The following is a 27,240-nucleotide window of genomic DNA, read 5'->3' on the forward strand; positions in this document are numbered from 1 at the left end:
TATTTTATGTCTAAATATATTACCTAGCTTCATAATAATTTTTGGTTCCACACTTCTTTATCTAAACAATAACAAATGCATTCCCACGATAAAAATTAAAACAATATAAAAAACCCACACTTTTTTAACAAAAACTTATTCCTAAAAATTTACAGCCTAAACTTAGAGGCTCTCAATAAAGGAAAATGATCAGTCGCGCATGTGCCTCTGAAGTCATCCATGGTAATATCGATCAATGCAATCCCACCAAGACCCTTTGCTTTGGCATAGCTGGCCTTATTACCAGCAGTATCTGGATCTTCAAAGCCAACCCAAATACCGTTGTTGCCATCCTTGTCAGGAAGCCGGAAAGCGTATGAACCTAAAAATAAAAAAAATATTATATCTAGAAATGCTGGAAAAAAAACTAGTGCAAGGAAAATTTTTGGAATGTGCGAAGTTAGTTTTTACCTACCATATCTATTAGTAACTTCGCTAACATTCCAATATTGATACTCTTCCTCTGTAAAAAAGAAACAAGAGGGCAATATGACTAACTAATCGCAATCGCGTGACTTACCATATCGTTTGGTGGGATCATTGACTTTCCTAAGCTTGCCAAGGTACCCGGCTTGGACTTCCTTTTGGTTAGCAATCTTATTGCAAATTTCTGGGTAGCTGAGTAAGCCAGCCTCGTTGGTTAGCTGACCAGCATCAGCAGCGCCATCAGTGGATAGTGGAGGAACTCCAGTTAGACCAGAGTCCTCATTTAATTTCCAAGCTCGTCCGTACGTTGGAATGCCAAGGATCAGTTTATTTGCTGGAAAACCTTGGGTAAGCCTATAACAACATCGTTTATTTTAGGCAAAAGCAGTGAAAAATATTAATAAATATTTTTGTAATTTAATGTTCATTCAGCAGAACTGATGAATTAAAAGTATTAGAAAGTCGGATTATAGCGGATCTTAAAAGACTAAATATATATAATTAAAAAAAAATATAAACTCTTTTTTATCTTTATGTTGATTTGTAAGTACATACATATAATGTCTTTTATTTTAAATAAATAGATTATGTAATCATAACAAAATGTGATTATATCAAGGTTAATATTTATAAAAAATTACCCGACGTAAACCGCAATATTTTATTGATTTGTGGTCATAAATAAGTAAATAGATCAGTTAGTCATGCTTGATAATATTGTTTTTATATTAAGAATTTTATAATGAGTAACTAACTTACCAATTCCTGACTTGAAAATCAGCATTTTCATCTGGTTTTCTATCCAATAACTCATAAAGTGGCGCAGGGTAGTCTAGTTCTTTGGGATTCCTTTCTGGGGTTCTATAGTCAAAGGCTTGGAGAGTGACGAAGTCTACGTTGGGAGCCAACTGACGAGGGTCAAAATAAACTGACGAAATGAATGAAAAAAAAACGTAAATTAGAATAAAACCTTCATTTTTAATTTTTTACTCACCGCTAGAGTTTACATTAGGTAACTGAGAAACAGTTAATAGAAGCCCATCATGTCTGAACACATTCCTCAGCTCCCTAACGAGAGCAGTAAATTGTTCTTTGTGTTCTTCAGCCTTCTCGTCTATTACTGATTCTCCCACGATTTTGTGCTTAATATTAACGAACCAAGACGCTGAAAGTTGGTTTGAATTAGAGATTGTGCCATTTAATTTAAAACCATTCACTTACAAACTTTGTTACGTATTTTCTTTGGTTTGGTTTCAGGGAACTCCCAGGCGAGGTCCAATCCATCGAATCCATAGTTTTTAACCAAGTTATGAGCGGAGTTAACGAAAGCCAAACGACTCTCCACAGATTCTAACTAAATGTATAAATGATTAGATTTATATGGTAGTTTAAAACCTAAAACTTCTTACCAAAGTTCTATACTTCATGTTTTTATCACTTCCTTCTCCACTAACATCTTTACCTCCACCAACGGAGAGTAGGATCCTTAATCCAGGAAAACGTCTTTTCAGTTCAGTGACATGTTTGTAATTTTGCCTATTGATATCCAGAGATTCGTCCAGAGGAATAATGGTGTTCATTTCTTCTTTTATTCCGGCATAACCGTAGATCAAGTGGGTACAGAATTGAAGAGCGGGCTCGATAAATACCAAATCAAATTTTCCATTTCCTGCAAAGGAATGAAAATTTAATAATTAAAGAAAAATTAATACATTTTTTAAGTTATAGAGGAACTAGAAGTCGTGAAAAAAATTTTATAATAGTATTTCTATCAAATTACAATCGAATACCTTATACATACAGGGTGTCAATTTGAAAAGGTACCACCATCTATGTTTCTGCCTCTCTATAAAATTTAAAAAGTTCAAAACACGTCAAATTTATTTTTGGGGGGGTCATTTTTTTAGGTTAGTTTAGAGTAAAATTACAGCAGCCCTCTAGCGGGGGTAGACATAACCTCAAAAATCTTAAATGGAAAGGGGGGTCGAGTGACACCTCATTTTTAATTACCTTTGCAAAGATACTACATACTTTATCTTTTTATTAATACTTTATAAGAAATAAATTAAAACCAAAAAAGATATTTATTTTTCTAAGTAATAACTATTGTAATGAAAAAGAACATAAAAAAGTATGACAAGGTAACTTAATTTATAAAATGTCTATAATGTTGTACATTCTTTTCCAAATAGTAATAAAGTCTGCTCTCAAACTCCTTTCTAACATTTTGAAAAACTTTTGCATGGACACAGCGACGTGTAGAGAACGTCGCTGTGTCCATGCAATTAAGTTGTATCTATTCTCTTGTATTTGAAAAAATTAAAGAATCGGTCAGCAAGGTGATTGTCCATAATTTTAGCTTTTTTAATAGATTTATGGATCCAACGACTTGCAGTAGTTTCGCTAATTTCAAAATTAAAATCTTGTCCAATGCTTCTTTGGTAACAACCTGTGGGATAAAGTCTTGACATACTAAAACTGATAATTCAATGGTAACTCTACGTCCTCTGCTTCAATTATTGACAGGAGATTGTGGAAAATAGGGTCGAATTAGATTTATTAGTTGTTGGGTTTAAGAAAGCTTCTTGATAAATAAATGAAAACCTGCTCACAAAAAAATCTGTCGTTTTGTCAAAGACTTGTGCTTTGATTCAATGACAAGATGTTATCGGATTTTAATGAAAGATTTAATTACAAGGTTTCATTGAATTAAACGGGTACTTTATAATTGATTTAAAAATACTTTTTTTGCCTTAACTTTATGGTTCTTTTGTTACGATCGCATGTTGAATTGTTTTGATGCCTCATGTTGTTTCATAGATTACCAGTATAGTGCATTATAAAATAATGAATTATAGTATGTATTTGAATTTTGTCAGATTCGTAATTGCCCCAATCTTACCTACAATTGGAAGAATTTAATAGATTAATTGTCAGAATAATTAGTAATTTTATAAAAATTGCTCATTAAAATTGAGGATATTAAAACTTATAATTGACATTATAGGTATCTGGATTCAAATCAATTATAATTGATTTTTTATCCGAAATATTTTATTAATTGGTGTGATCCTATACTACATACAGGGTGATTTTTAATTTATACACATAAACTTGGGAAATTATTGCTGATGACAAATAACTAAAAATTAAAAAATATGTTAGTTAAATATTTTTAGATTTTTAAATAATTTGTTTTTTGTTTACAAAAAATTATCAACTTTATCAGGTGGAATTTTGTTTATAAAGGGCGATTTTTTATTCAGTGATGGATTTATCGATAGAAACCGTTAACATTTAAACCATTTTGATTATGTCAAAGTTGTAATCAATTGATTCCATCGCTGAAAAAAAAAACATCCTTTATAAATAAAATTCCACCTCATAAAGTTCATACAAAATATTTAAAAATATTTTAAAAAATATTTTACCGTCATTTTTTCTTCATTATTAGTCATTATTTCTGTTATCACCAATAACTTTTCAAGTTTATACATATAGGTTAATAATCACTCTGTAGGTATTTGAGTTAGTAAGAAAGAAATAAGTTCCACAAAGTTTGCCAAAGTACAACCTATAATCAGTTATGCTTTATTACAAATAAATATAAAACATGACAAAAAAAACAAGACTTTCTCAATGTGACAGCTAAAAAATGTCAAAAATTTTTTTAGTATATTACATATAAGTTATACAAAAAAAGAAAGAAAGAAAAGAAACAGAGACGAAACGTCATGTTTTATATCTGTTTGTAATAAAGCATAACTAAATATACACTATTATGTACACTTTAAAATTACATAGAAACATCGCAAAGCTGAAATGGGAATTAAAAAAAAATCAAATAGTTAACATAATAATTTATTTGTCAAAAAAAGGAAACCTGTGAATTCAGTTTCAAATCTTATAGACAATTTAAACATAAACTTTTGTTCCAAAAGTCAAAAAAATAAAAAACATTTTCCTTAATTTCTAAGACCACTAGGAAAACAGGAACAGGAAACAGACTAGAAATAAAACAGGAACTAGAAATATACAAAACCAAACAAATTTATTTATTTATATAATATATAAGCAAGTTTTCTTGCAAAAACCAAAATGAGGTGACCAGTGCAATCACTATTGTTTCAAGGTTTCTCTACATTCTTCTATTATATGTATATGTACATACATGTTCTAAATCACAAAACAGTTTTACCACTAACCAAAACTCTTTATTTTACTTTCGACACGTGTTTCGCTAACGATGTTAGCATCTTCGGGAGGAGATTAAAACTAAAACCTAAAACTATTTGCAAGTGACCTTATATACAAAAGATGTAACTACGAGACCGGAAAATCCATTGTGATCCAATTAATTGTAAATATATATATAACAGTAGGTACCTATATTTATTCTCATATCTGAAAAGTTGGAAGTGCTACAAGATTTAAGTTATTTAAAAAACAAACGACAGTAGGAAAAGAACTCATATTTATGAAGAAATTAATACTAATTAATAAAATATTACTATATTAAACATCTAATTGATATTTATAGAATAGTTACGTTTACTGTTTTTGCAAAAACTATCTATACTTAAAATGAAATGATTAAAATAAAATACTTATGGTATATAAATTAAAAAAACCTGAAAACTACAACCATGTCTGACATTATGTATTACATACAAAGGTAGGTACTTACCTTCAAAGATAGGTATAAGCTCCTCTAAATCATGTTTATTTTAAAAACTCGTCCATCGTACTATAAATTATTAATATTATGGATCTACAACACACAATTTAAATTAGTACGAACACAAATTAACATGCAGGCGCGTGGACGATAATGCTGCTTTTTGAAGCAAACAAGCCAAAATGTCAAATTAGTGATGACGCGACAGGACATCTCCACACAGGCACGCTGCACAGATTTACGCTATTTGGTAGATCCAAATTATATACCAATCTACGGGAGTACAAAGTAGTTGAGTTAACGACAAGGATCATTGAAGTTAATATAAGATGTCTTTGACCCAATACTATTGCGTAATTCTCTGAACAATTTAGACATTGCATTAATAACATGGTATATTGTGACAGTAATAGTTGTGTTTTAAAGAAAATAAATATATTTTAAATTAATTACTGAATAATGTGTTTGTAGCAAATGATTTTAATTATCAAATAATTAGTATATTTTTTTCAATGAAAAGCATGATATATATTAAAATTACATAAATGCTTTCATTAAATTAATGCTTATGTCAGTATTGGAGGGACACAATATATCATTAAATAGAGACAAAAAGTATTTAAAATTTAATTGCGTAGCTGTAATTATCTTGAACTTAAGGGTTAAATTGTTTGGATAACATGGAATTGAAACTATTATAAATATATTTAAAACAATGAAAAAACATCAAAATACTAACAAATAATTGGAAACACAACAGTATTTTTTTCTGTGTGATAAACAATCGATGAAACAAATACGTTTAAAAAAAGATTCTGACCCATTATGCACGTATTAAATAAGGAAGAAGATATATCGTCTGGTGCATACGATATACCCAAGCGTGTCGTCAACAAATCTTTAAAAACTAGGCAATCCGCAAGACACTTACGATTGAAAATTTTATTTAGAATCAGTTATATCGAGTAATCGTGTCGAATCGTAATTTTAGAATCCCAGTACTGGGCACAATAGCCCTGACAAATAAAAAAAAAAGAATATAGGTTCGGGTCAGTATCATGCAAAAAGCTTAAAGCCCATTTACACTACCGGCCAAAAGTGAAGAAACATTTACAAATTTAACAATAATATCTTAGCATACAAAATATTATTTTACATTTTTAGTAGAAAATATTTAGCTCTATTATTGCAGCATAAAAACACATCCTTCTTGTTTGTATTTACCTTATCAGTTGATCAAAAAATTGTTTATTCTATTTTATGCAGACAAAAGTGAATAAAGATTCCAAACAAATCTTATTTGGTAATTAAAGTGATTATTTATCATTAGTTTGATCTTAACGTTGAGTGTTTGAGTGTTAAACTGTTATATACGATTTGTGCAAAATGCCTCGCGGAATAGATCTGAGTATTGATCTCTGAAAATTAATTGTTTTAAAATTTCAAGCTGGTGTAAAACAAAGTGAAATTGCTAGGATAATTAATCGTAATAGATCCGTAGTTTCAAAAACTATTGTTGCTTTTAAAAAATATAATATTGTGACTACCCGTCCAAGGTATGGACGGCCAAGGAAAACGAATAAAGTTATTGAGAGAAAAATAAAAATGTTGGCAACAGAACATCCCTTTATGCCCGCCACAGAAATTTATAATGAAATACCTGGGGTTTCGGTATCTGTGGTGCGTACTATTCGTCGTCGTTTGACTGAATTTGGACTTTATAGCCGTCGTCCAGCCAAAAAACCATTCATTTCTAAAAAGACTAGATTGGCTAGACTCCAATTTGCACAGAACATCTTGATTGGACAACCCAAAAGTGGAAAACGGTTCTATTTTCTGATGAATGTAAGTTCTGCCTATTCGGATCTGATGGAATGAAATAGGTTTTTATTCGTCGTCCTGCCAATACTAGACTTAATCCAAAGTACACCAGGGCAACTGTGAAACATGGAGGAGGCAATATCATGGTTTGAGGTTGCTTTTTCGGATCAGGAGTAGGACCATTAAGAAAAGTTGAAGGAAAAATGGACAGATTTCAATTTTTAAGAATTTTTCAGGATCATATGCTTCCATAGGCAGAAGAAAATATGCCGCTTCGATGGTCGTTTCAGCAGGATAACGATCCGAAGCATACCGCAAAAGTCCGGATCTAAACCCGATAGAAAACCTATGGGACCATTTAGATAGGAAAATCAGACAAAAAAATAAAGGTAAATTTTGAAACCAGGATGATTTGTTCACAGCTCTTCAAGAGGAGTGGAATTCCATTTCAGCAGATTATATTGACAGCCTAATGAACTCTATGCGAAGTCGGTGTGCTGAAGTTATAAAAAATAAGGGTTTTGCTACACATTATTAGTCTTTGTATGTACAACTAACTAATAAATTGTGTATAAAAAATAAATAAAAATAGTGTTTCTCCACTTTTGTCCCCTGTAAAAACAAGAATTAAATATATTAGTACAAGTTCAAAATTCAAGGGATACAGCTTCTTCAATTCACTAGCTCTTATTATAAAAATATACCTTAAAGTGTTTTATATGTTGTTTTTATTTTAAGAGGTTTATTGTTTTTTGGCTTTTATTGATATAGTTTTTTTGTATTCAATTAGAAACATAAAATAGTTTAACAAATTTAAATACAAAGTCAACATTTTTCATCTGAGAAATCAAATATTAAATAAAGAATTTACAGAAACCAAAAAGCTAGATAAATCGAACCCATAGGCATCCATCATATTAAGGCAGAGTGTATGCGTGGGTGAAAATAAAATGTATTTTATAACAATGTAGTAAAAAAAGTAAAAAAAAACTGTAAATATTACGCCACGGATAACTTCATTGGCCGTTAGTTTAAAAACCCGATTTTATTCATACAATTGATATTAACTCTTTATAGGCCTAATAAATAGTTTTAGTAAGTATAATCTTTAAATCAACAAGTATAATGTTGCATATAAATTTAAAATCAAATTTTAATATTGTAAAGACAGTTTACTATTAATTTACCACTACTCAGCATATTTTATTAGTTTAAAGAATATCGTGCTAACAGCATTATTGTAGAATTGTTACACCTTACAAATAGTTTTTGCAATATATTGTTTATGGTTGCTTAATCATCATATTTTCAATATTATAAACGGTCGAGTCAAACTTAAAATATTTAGGTAAATACAATCTATTTTATCAAGAAAATTAGTTAATGGTAATTATTCTTAAAGCTTTAATTAAAGTAGTTTTATAAGTTTAAGAGTAATTTCTCAATACAGGGTGTCCCAGATAAAATGATATACATGGGGATTTCGTAAACGTTATAAGATATAGTTTCGGTTAAATGAAGAAAAAGTTATGCTGTTCCAAACTAAGTCTAAAAATAAGTCTAAAAATTAGGTTTTTAGAAAAACTGCAATATTGTCGCCATCTGATATCCGATTTTAACAAAATTTTGTAGTTTTGTGTTATCTCCTATGACCAATCAATTGACGTTAACGATATTTTTCTAGTCATTTTAGATTTTTTGCAACCATAGTCAACTTTTTTATTTCTTATGGACGCCATATTGGAATTATACGTCATTAAATAGTACGTAAAAAGACCTTGTCAACTATGTATAACAACCCAATCTTGATTTGACAGAAAACATAAATTATAAAAAAAAACATTTATTTACTTAGTCGGCTGTGAAAACAAATGTCGAAATTGTTGTCATGGCGATGCCATCGCTCTATCAACATTTTTGAACTTTTAAAATAATTGTGATATTTTTAACGTGATTGAACATTGTAATAGGTTTGATATTTTAAAAATTAATTTGTTAGTTTATTTTATTTAAAAATTGTATGTATTTAATAGTTTTATGTATAATCTAGTTTTAAAATACGTAAACAATTTCGTTTTTGTCATAAACTCTCTTTACTAAGGGGTAAGATGGAGAGATTTATAAATAGAGAAAACGTAGTTTTATATGATTGCTTCATATTGTGCCGCAGAAATGCTGAACGAGCGAGGGAAATATACAATGAGAGCCTTTTAGGAAAACGATTTAATGACTTTCGGTAGATTGCGAGATAACTTATTGAGTTATGGTTCATTTAACAATCCCAACAGAAACAGAAATAGCGACGAGAGTTTAAAAAATGTAGTACTGCAAAGTGTTCTGGAAAATCCTCGCACATCGCTTCGGCCAATTAAAGCTAATGTAAAAGTATATCTAAAACTACCGCCCAACGAGTTCTCAACAAGTTTAAATACCCGCCATATCATGAGCACATTAGTCTTCGAGAAGGGGACTTAGACAGATGGACAGTATTTTCCAACTGGTTCCTCAGAAAATGCCAGAAATCTCCTAGATTTCCTTTAAAAGTGTTGTGGTCCGACGAAAGCAAGTTTATAAATTGTGGCGTCTTTAATGGACATAATAAAATTTATTCAGCCAATGAAAATCCATTATGAGAAGTTCACCATAAAACAAGATGGGGATTTAAAATTTGGATAGGTATTGGACATGTTTTATTTAACATTTTTAATGACAAGGTTCTTACCTAACAGGATCAAGATACTTAGAAATTCTTAAAAATTACGTAGATTCCAGTTTAGAAGAGTTGCCTCTTAATGACAGAGCCAACATGTGGTTCCAATAAGATAGCGCCCCTGCACACAATTCTACAAATATTTTTACTTACCTAAATGAACATATGGAAATAATTGGACAGGAAACTAAGGTCCTATTGCGTGGGTATAGTCATGGGCGGAGTTAGGGGGGGGCTTAGGAGGGCTTAGCCCCCTTTAAACTGAAATTAGCCCCCAAAAAAAATTGTTCAAAACGTAAAAAAACAGAAAGTATAAGACTTAAAGAATATGTGGTTGAAGCTGCCACTTCCGCAGTACACGAAGAAACGTTTTTAAATTCACCTTTGATAAAAAATGAGGCACAAAAGTTTTGGCTAATTTCAATTTATTATAGGTCTCTCGACAATATAATAAATCATCTAAAAATAAGATTTTCTTCCGAAAGTCCGAAATTAGCTAAATCTGTCTTCAATTTTTTGCAGATGGGTTTTGATGGTAGTTTGGAATTCATTAAATTGTATGGAGATACCTTTTTAATCGATAAGGAGCTATTAAAAGCTGAAATGACCGTTATTGGGAATTGCATAAATAAAAGTCAGAGCCACAACATTACCATTTCTGATATTAAAGATGTATTAAGAAAAGAGACTTTTCCAAATGCATATACCCTTATGCAAATAGCATTAGTTTTGCCAATTTCTTCAGCGTCCTGCGAACGCTCTTTCTCAACAATGAGAAGAATTAAAAATTGGTTTAGGTCAACGATGGGTCAGGATCGATTTAGTTCTTTAGCACTAACCACTCTTTAGTATTGAATGTGGTCTAACAAAGTCATTGTCGCCAGATGAAATTTTAAAAGAGTTTTTAAAAAAAGAAAATCGAAAACTTTTATTAGAGTAGTTATAAGATAATTTTATTGGATTTCATTTTATTTAAGGACATTTTAAATAAATTTTGCTTTTACTATTTTTGAAGAATTATTGCGTTTTATTAAAATGATATTGGTTTTGAAGGTGGCAGACAATGGAGAAGTAATATCTAATTGTCGGATTTGCATTGTCTTAATTAATTTAAACAAAGTTAAACACGACGTTTTGGTTGGTAAGTATCTCCAACCGTTACCAAGTGTAAACTGCTAGTTTACACTGAATATAACATTTTAATATAATAATAGTTAGAGATACTTACCAACCGAAACGTCGTGTTTAACTTTGTCTAGATTAATTAAGTCCGACAATTAGATATTAAAATGATATTATTTTGAACTTTGAAATTTTTCTTGAAAGTTTAAAATTTTTTTAAAAACTAGCGACTTTTGACTTTTGGTGTGTATGCAATATACTCCAATACATATACAGAATGGTTCATACATTATGGATATTGCAATAAAATTCAGAAACGTGTTCCTTGGATGAAACCTAATATGAAAATAAAAGTAAAACAAATTCATTATATTATGTACATAGTACAGCAAATTAGAATAGAAGCTGTTTAAGACTATTCTTTTTTTTTAATAATTTTAACGGCTTATAAGTGAAAATGAAGGTGCCCACCAAAAAATTTGTTACCTCCGGCGGCGCCTGCGGCGGACTTTTCTTTGATGGCCACCCCCTCACCTCTTCGTGTAACTCTGCCCCTGGATGGAAGCTTTAGCCCCCCCATTTTTGAGGCTATAACTTCGCCCATGCTGCCAGTTCACTTGTCTTGAAGCCCCTTGATTTTTGTGTATGGGGATACCAAAGAGATAAAGTGTATTACACTAATCATACTATAGTGGAAGAACTTAAAGCAGCCGTTCGATAAGCAATTCAAGAAATACCACGACAAATTGTTAAAAATACGTGTTTGGCTATGATTGAGAGGTGTACTTTGTGTATTAACAAAAATGGAGGTCATTTTGAACACTTTATTAACTAATTTAATTTCGGCTAATTGTTAATTATTTGCTTAATTTCATTTATCGTTATAAGTTACAAACAATGGTTGTTTCAATTTTTTTAAATTTATTTTTCATATTAATCAAATGACTTTCTTGTTTGATTAGCGGCTTTATTTTTACAGCCAACTAAGTGAAAAAAATGTTTTTCTGAATAAGTTTATGATTTCCGCAATACCAATATAGGGTATACATGAATCAAAAGGTGTTTTTATGGGCTATTTAATGATGTATAAATCCATAAGTAATAACGAAAGTTGATTATGGTTGCAAAAAATCTAAAATGGCTAGAAAAATATCGTTAACATCAATCGATTGGTCATAGTAGATAAAACTACCAAATTTGATTAAAATCGGATTCAAGATAGCGACTATATTGCAGGTTTTATAAAAACCCAATTTTTAGAACCCGGTATTTTGAAAACCCCTGCAGATATCGTGGATTTTAATATTGTATCTGATTGGGCTTAAAACAGCACAACTTTTTATTTACTTTTTATTTAACCGAAACTATATCACTTACCGCTTACAAAATCCCCATGTGTAAAATTTTATCTACGACACCCTGTATATGGTCAATCATTTTTAATGCAATTTCAAGCATGTTAAAAAAATATTTACTGGATTTGTTCTAAGTTAGTAAGAGAGTTTAAAACTATATTTATTTTCAATTTTTTACTATAAGATTTAAAATGAGAAATTGGAGGGTACCATACAGGGCTGACCACGATTAAATGCGGTAATTAATTGATATCTCAAAAAGCAGGCTTTACTTAAAAGTCGGGACATATGCAGATACATTTTATGACGGTTCTGCGGCACTTGGGGCTATAGTGGTATGAAACTTAGTCAATAACAAGTAAAGTATTTTAGTAGTTTTAGGGGATGAAGACTGACTAGACTCTAGGTAATTACTGCGAGTTGTTAGAAATATATGTGAAGGAACTTAACAGAATTATAAACCGTTACCAAAATAACTGTCCATATAGGATATCCCATAGATATACAGGGTGTCATTGAAATGGTGTAAAAAAATTCGGGGGGTGATAGTACTCCTAAAAATTTTAAAAAAAGTTCCTATAACTATAGGGCGGAAAATGCATATTAAGGGAGTTAGGGGCACTGAAAGGGTAAATTTAAAAAACGGTTTTTTGAAATTGTAGGCTTAAAAAACGAGATAAAATTTCGAAAAAAAATCCTCTGCCATAAATTTTGACCCAAAATCAAATGGTGATACTGAAAAATAATTTGGAAAATCGGAAAGGGTATTTTTTGCAAGGGTAGGGGGTTAATTCGTGAATAACTTTTTTTAGGTTATTTTTTTCGCAACGTGGGTTCATTTTTTAAAAACTACATACTTTTTCCTACAAAAAAGGTACTCTTGTTGCACATCGCCCAGAACGATGGTTTTCGAGAAAATTGAAGGCAAAAAGTTTGCTCTGATGGGTTGCTAACTGGTTAAACAACATAAACCTATGAAAGTTATGGGGTTTCAAAAGTAAACACGTAGTTATTAAATAATTAATTGAAAAATCTAAATTTTATGATTTTTAAAACATCTTATTGCTTTAAAAAACGAAATAAACCAATTACCAAAATTCCTTATTAAAATAATGCATTTCTTAATTCATTCATAGTAAATGTTCAAAGTGACCACCATTCATTTCACTGCAGACATCTGCTCTTCTTCTCCATGATCTGCGTACCCTGTGGAATATCCCTGGGGTTGTACGAATTTGATTGGAACAGTCGATAATGCGTTGACGTAGTTGCTCTTCAGTATTAATCGGCACTGAGTAAACCAAAGTTTTCAAGTGGCCCCAGAAGTAGAAATCTAATGGATTAAGATCTGGTGATCTTGCTGGCCAAGCTTGTGGACCACCACGTCCTATCCAACGCCTCTCAAAAACTTGGTTTAAATGATTCCTCATCGCTAGCGGAAAATGAGCTGGTGCACCATCATGCATAAAATACGTGATCTGCCTCTGTGCTATGGGAACTTCCTCCAAAAGTGCTGGTAGATCATGTATTAGAAAATTAAGGTAACTTTGACCATTTAGCCTAAAATGTTTATTATTATAAATAACAAGCGACTTTTCAAAAGGTGCCAAATTAACCTCGGGGGTAGAAAAAATGGTCCAATAAGTCTATCGCCAAGAATTCCCGCCCAAACATTAACTGAGAATCGAATTTGGTGTCGACTTTCCACAACAGCATGAGGGTTCTCATCGGACCAGTGATGTGTATTATGGTAATTAAAAATTCCATTTCTTGTAAACCCAGCTTCATCCGTGCATAAAATATTTGCCAAAAAAAGGGGTTCTTGTACCTGTTTTCTTAATAACCAACGACAGAAGATGACTCGAGCGGGATAGTCTGCCGGAGCAAGAGCTTGTACCCTTTGGATGTGATACGGATGCAGGAGTTGAGTCTTAAGAGTCATCCACACAGAATGGCGACTCACGTTTTCCCGCGCTGCAGTTCTCCTTACAGATATCCCCGGATCTTCCTCTACATGTGCTAAAATGCGCTCCTCAACATCAGGTGTACGTACCATCAAGTTACGGCCACGGTCTTGGTTTCTATGTCCAAATGAACCTGTGTCTCTTAGGCGCTGATGAATTCTCGCAAATATCCGGTGAGAAGGTGCCCTGCGATTTGGATATTTTTGGACATACAAGCGCTTAGCCAAAAGACCGTTTCCGTTTGCTCTTCCATAAATAAAATGCATATCTACCAGTTCACACACAGGGTATTCTATAATTTGTGAAATTTTACGTTTACGCACACTTCAACAACAATCAACTGACAAAAATATTTATGAACCAGAACATTTCTTTTGCGTACATGCAAAATAAATAAAGTGATAAGACCGCATACCTTCAATAGCTACGTTTACCCCGCGAGTACCAAATATTCAGTACGCGGACTAAAACCTCTACATATTCTCAAACCTATTAAGTCACAATTTGGAATAATTTACGTGTAAACTTGTCAACTCGCGCACGTTGAGTTTGAGAATAGGGGATTGGGTCCGCGTATTGAATATTTGGTACTCGCGGTGTAAACTAGGCTAATGAATCAAATAAGTATGCATTTAATAAGGAATTTTGGTAATTGGTTTATTTCGTTTTTTTAAAGCAATACGATGTTTTAAAAATCATGAAATTTAGATTTTTCAATTAATTATTTAATAACTACTTGTTTACTTTTGAAACCCCATAACTTTCATAAGTTTATGTTGTTTAACCAGTTAGCAGCCCATCAGAGCAAACTTTTTGCCTTCAATTTTCTCGAAAACCATCGTTACGGGCGATATGCAACAAGAGTACCTTTTTTGTAGGAAAAAGTATGTAGTTTTTAAAAAATGAACCCACGTTGCGAAGAAAATAACCTAAAAAAAGTTATTCACGAATTAACCCCCTACCCTTGCAAAAACTACCCTTTCCGATTTTCCAAATTATTTTTCAGTATCACCATTTGATTTTGGGTCAAAATTTATGGCAGAGGATTTTTTTTCGAAATTTTATCTCGTTTTTTAAGCCTACAATTTCAAAAAACCGTTTTTTAAATTTACCCTTTCAGTGCCCCTAACTCCCTTAATATGCATTTTCCACCCTATAGTTATAGGAACTTTTTTTAAAATTTTTAGGAGTACTATCACCCCCCGAATTTTTTTACACCATTTCAATGACACCCTGTATAAAAAGGAGAGATATAACATTTCATTCATAAATTTGCTTTATTTACGATCAGAGACCGGTGAGAGAAAGGCTACAATATCTATCATAAGAAGCCCCAAGATAAAAGAAACATCAATCGTTCAACAACGCAACGCGCTGTCACATGGTATTTGACTATTATATCAATCGACCAGTGGCGTAACTTGGCTTTAAAGAAAACTGAATATTAGTTAAAAAAATTATTTAGAAAGGCTGCTTTGTTAAAAGAAGATTACTTTGTTACTTCTATACATAATATAAAAGTTTAAAAAAAAATTAATTTTAATTCATATTATTAAAATTCAATTACAATAAAAATTTAATTTCAATTACAATAATTGAAATTTGTTAATATATTTTAAAAATACCTGGGGAATAAAACTTCTTGTAGAGTTTTTCAATTTTCTGGTATTAAAAGATATTGTGTGAAATAAAACATACCCAAGATTTATATGTATTATTATATTTTACAATATTTACATATACCATACCTAGAGATAGTTACAAAATATACTATGTTATAATAAACACAAAAACCTAATATTTACAAACAGTATTTTTAGATTGAAGCTATAATACAGGGTGTCCATTTATAAACTGACACATTTTAACTGCTTATAAGTCGAGAACGAAAAATGACAACAATGTGCGGTTTTCACAGAACTTCATCAATATTTCTAAAGTTTTTTTTGACAGTGTTACCAAGTTTCAAAATTTACCTGAAATAGGATGAAAAAAATTGATGATTTTCAAAGGCCGATTTCTCAATAATTTTAAATATAACACCCTGTACTTTTTAATTTCACATGAAAGCCTATTAAATTCCCTTTCCGAAAATGTATAAATTGTCTTAAATTCATAATTTTTTTTGTACAGAGCTAATTTTAGTAAATGACACCTTTTTGAACATTTTCCTACAATAAATACATATTAAATAACATTCTCGGTATCAAGTGACAACAATAACAATTGTAGGTTGTCAAGGAGGCTGTGAGTTGCACAATTTGTTTTGTGGGCTTCAACTACTGTCAAATCTTTTTAACGTCATTCGTTGGGCAGTCCCAATAATTTGATTTCTATATGTAATTTTGCATTTTTTTGCAAAGATTTTGAAAGGTTTAAATATGTTTACCACCCGGGAAAAGGCACGTTGCGTGTTAATATTTAGTGAATGCAAATCAGTTACGCACACGAAAAGAAGATTTAGGCTGATTTTTGAAAGCGCTCCACCTTCACAAAATTATATACTTCATTGGGTACGCCAATTTTCCCAGTAGCAAGAGTTAAAAGAAAGTTAGAACAAACCTAAATGCACAAGATAATCTGTTGGATGATATTTTGCTGGTAAAAGAAGTGTTGTCCTTAAAAAATAATCAAATATCTATTAAGAAGATAGCTCAGACAACAAATATGTCAAAAAGTAAAGTACATAAAATTCTACAAAATAATTAAGTTTAAACCCTACAAAATTCAAACTTTCCAAAAAATAGAAAATCGCGCCCTTGAAAAAAGATATTTAAAGTGCGAAACACTACTAGATCTTTTTAGAAATGAGCCGGATACCAATTTAATAATGTCTGATGAGGCAACATTTCACATCAGTGGTCGAGTAAATAAGCATGACTGCCGAATTTGGGGAGATGAAAATCTTCGAGTATATAACGAATTCGAAAGAGATTCTCCTAAGCTGAACGTTTGGTGTGCAGTATCGAAATCTAAAATTTATGGGCCATTTTTTTTCAAGCAACAGTGAATGGAAACAATTACACCGATATGTTGTAAACATTTTTTTATCTTCAACTTCAGCAGGATGGAATTTTAGACACGGTCTACTTCCAGCAAGACGGTGCACCACCACACTTCTCCAGGGTCGCACGGATTCCTTAGATATTACTTTTGGAAACAGATGGATAGGGCGAGCAGGTCCAATTGAGTGGGCACCTTATTCTCCCGATCTAACCATTCCAGATTTTTGTATATGGGGATATGTAAAAGACCGTTGCTACAATCCAACCCCAAGAAATTTGGATGAACTGCGCAACAACATAGTAAACGTTTTCAACCAAATTACACCGCGAATACTACAAAACGCCTTCGGCAACTTATTTCTCCGTCTACATTTGTGTTCCGAGCAAAATGGGGTCATATTCAGCAGCTAATTTATTAGTTATAAATTAAAATTAATTTCTTCAATTGTTTGTTGTTAAAATTATTGGAAATAGTTGTAATTTAATACATAGAATAAATACTTTTTATAGACATGGCGCAAATTATTTAATTATGATCATGCTAAAGCGATACATAGGCAATTACCGAAAAATTTTCATTAATCACCGAATATGTATTCTAGGAAAATTTTCAAAAAGATGTCATTTACTAAAATTGGCTCTGTAAAAAAAAATAATGAATTTAAGACAATTTATACATTTTCGGAAAGGGGATTTCACAGGCTTTCATGTGAAATTAAAAATTACAGGGTGTTATATTTAAATTTGTATAATTATTGAGAAACCGGCCTTTGAAAATCATCAATTTTTTTCCTCCTATTTCAGGTAAATTTTGAAACTTGGCAACACTGTCAAAGAAAAAAATTTTCTGTTCAATTAATATTTAAATTCATACTGTACAAATTAATAATATCAATTACAAAAAATGTATATTAGTAAATATTATGTTACACTGATATACTGTTAACCTTTGACTCAAATGTAAATCCGTCTTTTTATTATTTTAAAAGAAATTAACACGCTATGTCCAAAACGAAGAGTGAAGGCTGTATCTAATTGTGAGAGATGTCAGCAAGTATTTTCTTCAAAACCTTGTTACAGAAAACATTTTAAAATTAAACATTCAGGTAAAAAATAAATGTCATGATATTTTTTTTTATTTACTGCATGTTTTTCTTCGTAGAGAATATAATTCAGGGTGCATATAAATGTCCTTTGTGTAGTCTGTATGGAAGCAAAAGTGTCCTAACAAAGCATTATGAAAATATTCATGATATTAAGATGGATTCAGAAAATTTGGAATTTCCTTCTATGAACGCTTTTTTAATATAGAAAGACAAGATAGAGCTGAAAACAATTTCTTAGTTTGTCAGTAACCACCGATATTACAAAACTGAAACCCACTTAAACTGAAAGATCAGATCCTGTTCGTTTAAGAGGAAAAGAAATTCGAACTATAAATACTAAAGGCAGCAATAAAATTGATGGTTATTGTCCAAGCTTAATTAGAGTTTATAAGGAAAAATGACAAATGTAAAGTTCCATTTATAAAAATTCATGTTGGGCATAAACATGATTTGGGACATTTATTTTTGAATTCATCAAAAGGCAAAAGTTCGAATCAACAATAGCTACTGGTATACCATTCCAAAAGATTTTGGTTGAGGTATGATTTTTTGCAAATAATGACGCTGTCAGAGTGGAGGCATAGGTTGAAAAAACGTAAGAAAGTGTATTATATTACAAAAGTCAAAATAGTTTATGCGAAAAACACTTTTTCTTGAGTCAAACTGATTTTGTCTTTGTTATAATGACGCCAGGTCAACGAAAAATGCTTAATAGGTTTGGAGAAGACTGCATATGTGCCGATGGAACACACGGCTTAAATTGATATAGATTTGAAATGAACACCCTTTTAGTATTAGATGATTTGAGAGAAGGTTATTCTGCTTTCTTTCTAATTTCAAATCGATGTGATGTTAATATTTTTTCAATTTATTTTTCTCCTGTATTAAAGGAAAATCTTGGATAATAAATTACATCAAAAGTGTTTATGTCTGATATGGCAGACAGCTTCTATAATGCTTGGAACCAGCTGCGTTCAGGTAAATATATACATATATTATTTAGAACTCAGATAGTAATATAATATCATGTTTAGTTAAAAAGTGACCACATCAGCCTACCTACCAATTGCCTACATATCAAAATTTTTTCATCCAAAGACGCTTCGTTTACTTATGCGTTAGATGAATTTATCAATCAATCAATCAATCAATCATATGCTTTATTGTCAAAAAATTACAAAATTTTCTAGACAAAGCTAATAAAAAAACATCTCTGGTCAATATACATCATGATGTATAAAATGTCAATAAAAATAAACACAATAGTCAATAACAGTAAATTAATTAAATACAGAATGAAAGTGCAATTCATTTACTAAAAAAAAACTAATGTATTCTCTATTTTAAGAGCCAGTGTGTGTGTGATACCCAAAAAGTTATCCTAGAAATAAATCCTCCACTGCGTACAAGGCTTTTTCCAGAAAGTACGCCTTCAAAGCATTATGAAATCAAGGAAAAGAAGTAATTGATTTAATTTCCAAAGGCAAATGATTATGCTTCTTTTTGGCTCTGTATAGAATAGAGCTCTTTACTAATTCGGACCGAGGGGTTTGCGACGTGAATAATTGTGAGACTTGCCATTTCTGACTTATGTTTGCGCACTAAGCAAATAGATTCCAATATGAATAAAGAGGAAAGAGTAAGTATCTTATATTTTTTAAAGATTTCTTGACTGTGAGCTCAGCTATTAAGTCCAAGCAGATACCGAACTGCTTTTTTTTGGAGTTTAAAGATGCGCTCAAATTGAGTCACACCGCATGTGCCCCAGAATGGAAGGGCGTAACGTAGATGTGACTCAAAAAGGGCATAATAAACTGTTCTTGATGTTTAAAAACTTAATTCCCTGGAAACTGATCTTAAGGCAAAACATGCTGAACTTAATTTTTTATATAAGGTATCAATATGCAAGTCCCATTTTAGGGAGTAGTCAACATTAAGTCTCAAGAACTTCACAGATTCAACGACGTCCAAACTGGTGTTGTAAGTACAAAGGGTTGAAAATTAGTTTTATATAATAAGACTTTAGTTTTTGAGACATTTAGGCAGAGAAGATTAGAATCGCACCACGATTTAATGGTAATTAAGTCATTAGAAATAGTAGCATGTAGTACCCTAGCATCCGGATTGCTCCATGTAAAGCTAGTATCATCAGCAAAAAAAAAAGATTTTGCCACTGATGTTAAGATTGGCCATGTCATTAAATTTATAAAGATCAGAAACAAAATAGGGCCCAGGACTGAACCTTGAGGTACCCCACATTCTATTTGTTTGCAAGAAGACTTCGTCGTATCAACCTTTACAAGCTGATTTCTGTAACTGAGATACGATTTAAACCACTCAAGGGGCGTTCCTCTGAACCCATAGTGATTCAATTTGTCAATTAAGATGTTATGGTTTACACAATCAAATGCCTTGGAAAAATCACAAAAAATTGTTGCTGTTGAATGATTATTATTTATACTGGTGTAAACACTACTAAAGAGAGAAAACATAGCATCATTTGTGCACTTGTTACTCAAGAATCCAAATTGGTGAGGAGTAAGAATTTTATATTTAAACAGAAACGATAAGAGCCTTTCTTTAACCAATCGTTCAATGATCTTTGATAAAGTGGGAAGGAATGCGATTGGGCGATAGTTTGAAGCTTGTTGTTTATCTCCTCCCTTATGCAAAGGAATAATTATTGCAGTCTTAAGGCAGGTAGGAAAGACTCCAGTGGTTCAGGGTAATTTAACGGCTAATGAGCTTAATAATTTTTACTGTACTATAGTGCAAACTATATCCAATAATATAAAAGCTAAAGGAAAGTTAAAGAACTTCATTAAAAATATAGATATCCCAAAGTCCTTTTAAATTGATTTATTTGAAGTAAAATAGATTATCTCTAAGTTAAAAGAGCAATAAAAAAAACTGGATGGGATGGTATTTCTAAAGAAGTTTTCCCGAAACTTCCAAGGAAACTTATACAGCTTTTGTGGAATGTATCCTTTGAAATAGGCAGTTTCCCTGCTTGCCAAAAAAATATAGTGCCTCTTTATAAGGGTGGGGATCAAGATAGCGCTTCAAATTATAGTTACCAACTTTATTCAAAGTAATACAGAGGCTTGTCAAGAAGACGATAATCAACGTCGCATAAACAGTATTATAAGTTCCATGCAGTATGGCTTTTTACAAGGCAAATTAACAATATTTAATGATGCTATTTTTAATTTGTGAAAGAATCTTTTAGAAGACATCGAAACATCTGCGTTTGTATTTTGTGATTTAAAAAAGGCTTTGAACTGTACCGATCATGGAGTACTGTTGCATAAGCTAAAGGTATAGGGGTTTAGTGAAAGCCCTTTAAAATGGTTTAATTTATACAGGGTGTTTCGGGAGGAAAGGGAAATATTTTGGGAACATGTTCAGAAGGTCAAAATGTGGACGGTTGGAAGATACTTAGGAAAAACGGTTTTAGCCTTTCCCATATTCAACCAGTTCAACATCTTCAAGAGGGTGATTATGGCTTAAAGGTTTAATTTTGCGAACGGAATCAACAAAATCGAGGTGTACATAAAAACATTTTATTGAGCGATGAAGCTTATTTTACCCGCAATGGAATTAATAACCGACACAATAAACATCCGTGGTCAAATGAAAATCCTCATGTTACCTCTAAACGAAACTTTCAACATCGATTCAGTGTAAACGTGTAGTGTGGAATGCTGAACGACCAGTTGTTTGGTCCTGTTATATTAGATGAGCATCTTACTGGAGAAGGATATTTACGCTTTTTGGAAGACCATTTAATACACATGTTGGATGATGTTCCGATAATTGTTCGACACCGAATGTATTTTCAACACGATGGAGTCACGCCTCATTTTAGTCGCCGAGTGCATAATTTCTTAGAAGAGAATCGTTTTTCTGAATCAGAAATTCTGATCGTTAGATTGGCAGGGCAGGTCCTCAGGTTTGGCCACCGAGGTTACCAGACTTAAGTCCACTGGACTATTGTCTCTGGGGGTGGATGAAAGCTCTAGTATACGAAACACCAGTACAAACCATAGAAGGACTCCACAATCAAATTTTGAATGCTTTAAATATTATTAAAAACAATCCCCAAGCAGTTAAACGTGCAACACGAGCGCTTAACAAACATAGTGCAGCTTGCCTTAAAGTTGGTGGAGGTATTTTCGAAATCATTTTCAATTAGTGGAATTTTGTTTTTTACTAGTATTTATTTGCATTGCTTTTAAAATAAAAAATCTTAAAAAAAAACTTCAGAACCGATTATTTCAGAAACGGTTGAGAATCGGATTAAAACATATGCGTTAATTTATCTTATTTTTACCTTCTGAACATGTTTCCAAAAAATTTCCCTTTCCCCTTCAAACGCCCTGTATTAATAAAAGTAAGTCGGTTTTATATGGGAGCTCTGTATTCAGTCAGAGAATATTGACATATAATGTGCCTCAGAGTTCAGTGTTAAGACCTATTATGTTTCTCCTATATATATATATATATATATATATATATATATATTATATATTACAGTATATATATATATATATATAAAATCTAGTTGATCAGTCTATATAAAATACAAAGTCTATATATATATATATATATATATATATATATATATTGTATTTTATATAGACTTAACGACTTTGCCAGTTTCAATCTTGCAAAAAAATAACACTTTTTGCTGACGATGCTACTATTTTGTGACAAAACCTAGTCGGCATCATTCACCATTATCTATTTTTAATAAAAGAATGATGTGACTCAAACAAACTAACTCTAAATATATCAAAAACAAGTTTAATGAGTTTGAAAAGTGCTTCCTGTACAGTATTACAAAATATGTAGACAAGTGGTTACTATAAAATATTACAGAAAAAAACAGTTTTGGGTTAATATATTGAAAACAAACTTAAATTTGAAAGACACATCAATTTCCTAAACAAGAAGTTGTCATCCAACTGTTTTGCCTTAAAAGTGATTTCGAATGAGTTAAATGAATATATATTACTTCAAGCATATTCTGCATGAATAGAATCCCATTTATTGGGCTAAGCAGCTAATGCATATATTATTGATGTTTCAGAAAAGGGCTATAAGAAATATATCGATAAGGCTAAATCCAGAGATTCATGTCGACCTATGTTTTTAACAAACATCTTAATTCTCTTAACTGATTATTTATATTGGACAGTATATGCACTGATGCACAAAAAATATAGGACAACCTTAGTTCAAAATTTGAATACTCATAATATAAGACAAGCCTATGTTTAATCATTTACCCACAGAGATACAGATAATATCTGATACACTTCTTGTCAAAGTGTTATTATAGTGTTGAAGAATTTTTTTGATGACATATTGGTGGTATATGTTATCTATACATTTGCAACTTAAATATAATATTGTGTGTTGTTTTAGTGACCCAGTCCATTTTTTTTTATTTGTAAGGGTTTAGTTGGATAAAAGGTCAAATAAAATCCAAGCCTTATCCAAGCAATATTAGGCCTTCTTTAGGGCAAACAGAAACATCAAAGCTCTTTATTTATCGGCAATTAAAGGAAAAAAATTTGAAAAGCTTGGATTTTATTTGACCATTTATCGAACTAAACCCTTAAAAATTAAATATTAAATCTTTCATGTTTTATTTATTTATTTATTTATTCATATAGAGTTGTGTTTGTTTTGTATGTATTTTAGGTGCGTTAATTATATTTGTACGTCACTAAGTTTTAAGTTTTAAATTTCTACTATTTGTTGTATAATCCGTAACATACCTTATTTTTACTACTTGTTTAATAATCATAAGACCTATTTTAATTTTAGTTTATGTAAAGTTTTGTTAATGAGATTTTTGTGTCTTTGGATAATAAAACCATTTTGAATTTTAGCTACATGTTCCCTAAAGCCTCTTTTGCCAAATATTAATCGTTGCGGTTCATCGTGACCCCTCTGCATACTCAATGACAAATAATAATAATCGCTACATTTTGTATCGTTAAACCTTTCCCAAAGAAATTTCGTTTCAATTACAGTCCGTTTCAAGTATCAATTACAGTATTTTAGAAGTTAAAAAGTTAGATTTAAAAAAATTAAAGATTAAAAAAAAAAGTAAAAAATGTTAATACTTTCTCTCACGAGGTCAAGATTGAATAGGAATTACCAATATCCTAAAGACTATTTGCAATTAACTTTTGAATCTAAGAAAAATTATAAGAGAGCAATTTTCAGTTTTCTGTGTCAGTTTTTAATATTTTGTTATAAGGTATAATTTTGTTATAGATATGAAACGTTTGTAATTTTAACTTATTATTATTTAAAATATACGTCAATAGATCTTAAAAAGTAGAGACCCATGTTCTATTCCAAGAGAGTTGAAAGTTATGCTATCAATGTCTAAGCTATTTTCCATCAAAAGTCTTTACTTAAAATTACATAAAATCTAAAGTGTATCCATTTTATAATAATACTTGATAATAGGTATTGATTTAGTAAACATAAGATAATAATAACTAATTATCTTTGCTTTCTAACCTCTAAGACAATCATTTTCTTCTAATACATCGATGCCGTTTTTAGAAGAACACAAATAAATTTAGGTTAAGCATTATTTTTGATTTTGTAAAAGTTTGCACTTTTTAAAACAGTTGTAATAAAAATAATATTTTAGAATATTAAAAAGGATTTTGAATTTGATTTTGCCTGTAATTTTTAATAAAATGTTTAAAGCAAACCATTTTCTTCACATATATTATGCAGACATTAAGAGTCTTTTAAGTTCTAATTTCAGGAGAAAAAAGTATATCAATATTTTTGTTATATATTATACTCTCCCATCAAAGTTCTAAAAAAATTACGCAGAACCTAAAGTATATCCATTTTAAAATAATACCTGACTAGCTCATTATATTTGCTTTCTAACCTCTAAGGCTTCAGCAATTATTCAAATTCATTCTAATAATCATTTTCTTCTAATACATTGATGACGTTCTTAAAAGATCACAAATAAATTTGGGTTAAGCATTATTTTAAATTTTTCGAGAGTTTGCACTTTAAAAAAATCTTAAAATGAAATGTTTAAAATAAATCATTGTTGTCTAATTCCGAAAATTCCAATTTTAACAGACAAAAATATATAAATATTTTTGTTATATATTATACATCTGGTTCATCAACACAGAAAGATTATCATTAAACTAATGACCTTTTTATCCACATAAATTTGACCTCTATAAACTAATACTAAATTATTTATTCGTTAATTAAGCATAAAACCAACATTAGTTTAATAAATACAAATATGTAAGACAAAATACTGATATGCAAATATGAGTCCTTCTTATTCTTATTTAAATATTTCTTAAGATAATTGCCTTGACAAGGATATTTTTTAGATAATTATATATAGAATATGATAAAAAATATGAGAATTAGGAAAAAATAACTATTGTGACCCAATAGAAAGCCAAATAATCCAAAAGGAATAAGTTCTTTTAAGCCCATTTGGCAAAATTTTTCCGAATGGAGTCTCTTTTAAAAACTATTTTGTTTTTAAGTTCTTGAGTTTCTCTTATTTGTACGTTTAATAGTAAAATATCATTTAATATATACATCTATAATCATTAATTTTGATTATGTATAAATAAATAAAAAAATATATCATTAAATAACATATACTCTATATACATACACACCTGGTCTATGGGCACTCTGGCTATCATAGTAACACACAACTTTGCTATCGGGGTAGTTGGTGGCTGAATAAGATTGACCAATCAAGGCAAAAATTGCCACCAAGACAATTTTTACACACTCCATGGTTAGCGAACGACTGATCGGTGGAGCAAACTGATTTCTCAGCAATTGTTCTTGGCCAACACAAAAATATTCATAATCGTAATTTTTATATTTTGAGTGGGGATTTTAAGACTGGTAAACAAGTTTAATGGGTTTTTGTTGACCGTGTATGAACAGATTTTTTAATGCAGTAAACCATTTGACCAATTCCTTTTTGAATGTTCTTAAACTTGTTTCTTTAAAAATATTTATGAAATGTTTAGTATTGCCATCAATTTGGAATTTCTGACTGTTGAATTCTAAATTGAGATTCTAAATTTAACCACGTAAACTGGTTAAGGTACCCTCTTCTTATTATAAATTAATATAAAAGAAAAAAAGGAGAGCATCAAAAAGTTTAAGTGCACCTTGAATCCAAAAATCAGGTCACCAAATTTAAACAATTTAATAATATATAAAACAAAACCCAAAGAACAAATAATCGCATTATATAGAATAAATCAATAAGCAAGTTCGTTAAAAAAAGAGAAATATTCTAGAGACGAATCTAAGTAGAACTTGTTTAAAGCCATAAACAAGAAGTATGTTATAGAAGTATGATTCGATAGGAGTACGTTGGTACTAAAGCGTTGAAACTAAAGGATTTAATAATAATAATAATAATAATAATAATAATAATAATAATAATAATAATAATAATAATAATAATAACAGTTTTTAATTACCAGCATACAATAAAAAACATATATATCACAATAATCCTAAAACAATATCTGGTAAATAAAGGAGTATTGGTAGGCAACTAAGTGCTAATTCTTTCCCAATATCCTATTAAACTGGAAAAAAAATCAAGGCAAAATAAAATAACTATTATAAGTAGCACGCCAAAATAATACATATATATAGGTTTAAAACGTTGTTACTTAAAGACAAAAACAAAATGAATTTATACTGCTCGAGAACAGAACAAAACAAAGATAAAAACAGAAATAATTAAAATAGTTTCATTCACGACCATTTCTCAAAATGAAATGAAATGAAGAAAATGTATTAAAGATTACCAAAAAATAATAATAATAAAAATTGTACTTAATAAACTTAAAATGTTAATACCATGTAGATCATACTGGCTGAGTCTAACTTGACAACAATATATTCCACGTGCTTTTCCTATACCAATCAAAGGAAAACGAAAAGTCGACAACATT

At 30.6% G+C, this 27,240-nt stretch overlaps 1 protein-coding gene across 2 annotated transcripts; it reads right to left on the reverse strand.

Annotated features, from left to right (window-relative positions):
- On the reverse strand, nt 1-26,100 carry LOC126743671 (chitinase-like protein Idgf4). Of its 2 annotated transcripts, XM_050450873.1 has the most exons (8): nt 25,930-26,100; nt 1,875-2,134; nt 1,687-1,819; nt 1,460-1,630; nt 1,225-1,393; nt 560-819; nt 455-502; nt 1-361 (listed from the first exon to the last, which is right to left on the reverse strand). In XM_050450873.1, the coding sequence occupies exons 1-8, from the start codon at nt 26,051-26,053 to the stop codon at nt 150-152; spliced, it is 1,377 nt and encodes a 458-aa protein (XP_050306830.1). In that variant the 5' UTR covers nt 26,054-26,100; the 3' UTR covers nt 1-149. The 2 variants fall into 2 exon arrangements, with proteins under 2 accessions (XP_050306830.1, XP_050306831.1); XM_050450874.1 differs by lacking the exon at nt 455-502 and having other exon boundaries at nt 25,930-26,097.
- Between the last annotated feature and the right edge of the window lie 1,140 nt (nt 26,101-27,240).

This window comes from Anthonomus grandis, chromosome 13, assembly GCF_022605725.1.
Source record: "Anthonomus grandis grandis chromosome 13, icAntGran1.3, whole genome shotgun sequence".
Taxonomy (NCBI): domain Eukaryota; kingdom Metazoa; phylum Arthropoda; class Insecta; order Coleoptera; family Curculionidae; genus Anthonomus; species Anthonomus grandis.

Excerpts from the sequence above, each read along its gene's own strand:
- LOC126743671 (XM_050450873.1), bottom strand. The coding sequence starts at position 26,053 with ATGGAGTGTGTAAAAATTGTCTTGGTGGCAATTTTTGCCTTGATTGGT. Across the intron at positions 2,135-25,929 it reads CCAGAGTGCCCATAGACCAG|GAAATGGAAAATTTGATTTG; the intron begins GTGTGTATGTAT and ends ATTCCTTTGCAG. Across the intron at positions 1,820-1,874 it reads ACATGAAGTATAGAACTTTG|TTAGAATCTGTGGAGAGTCG; the intron begins GTAAGAAGTTTT and ends TTATACATTTAG.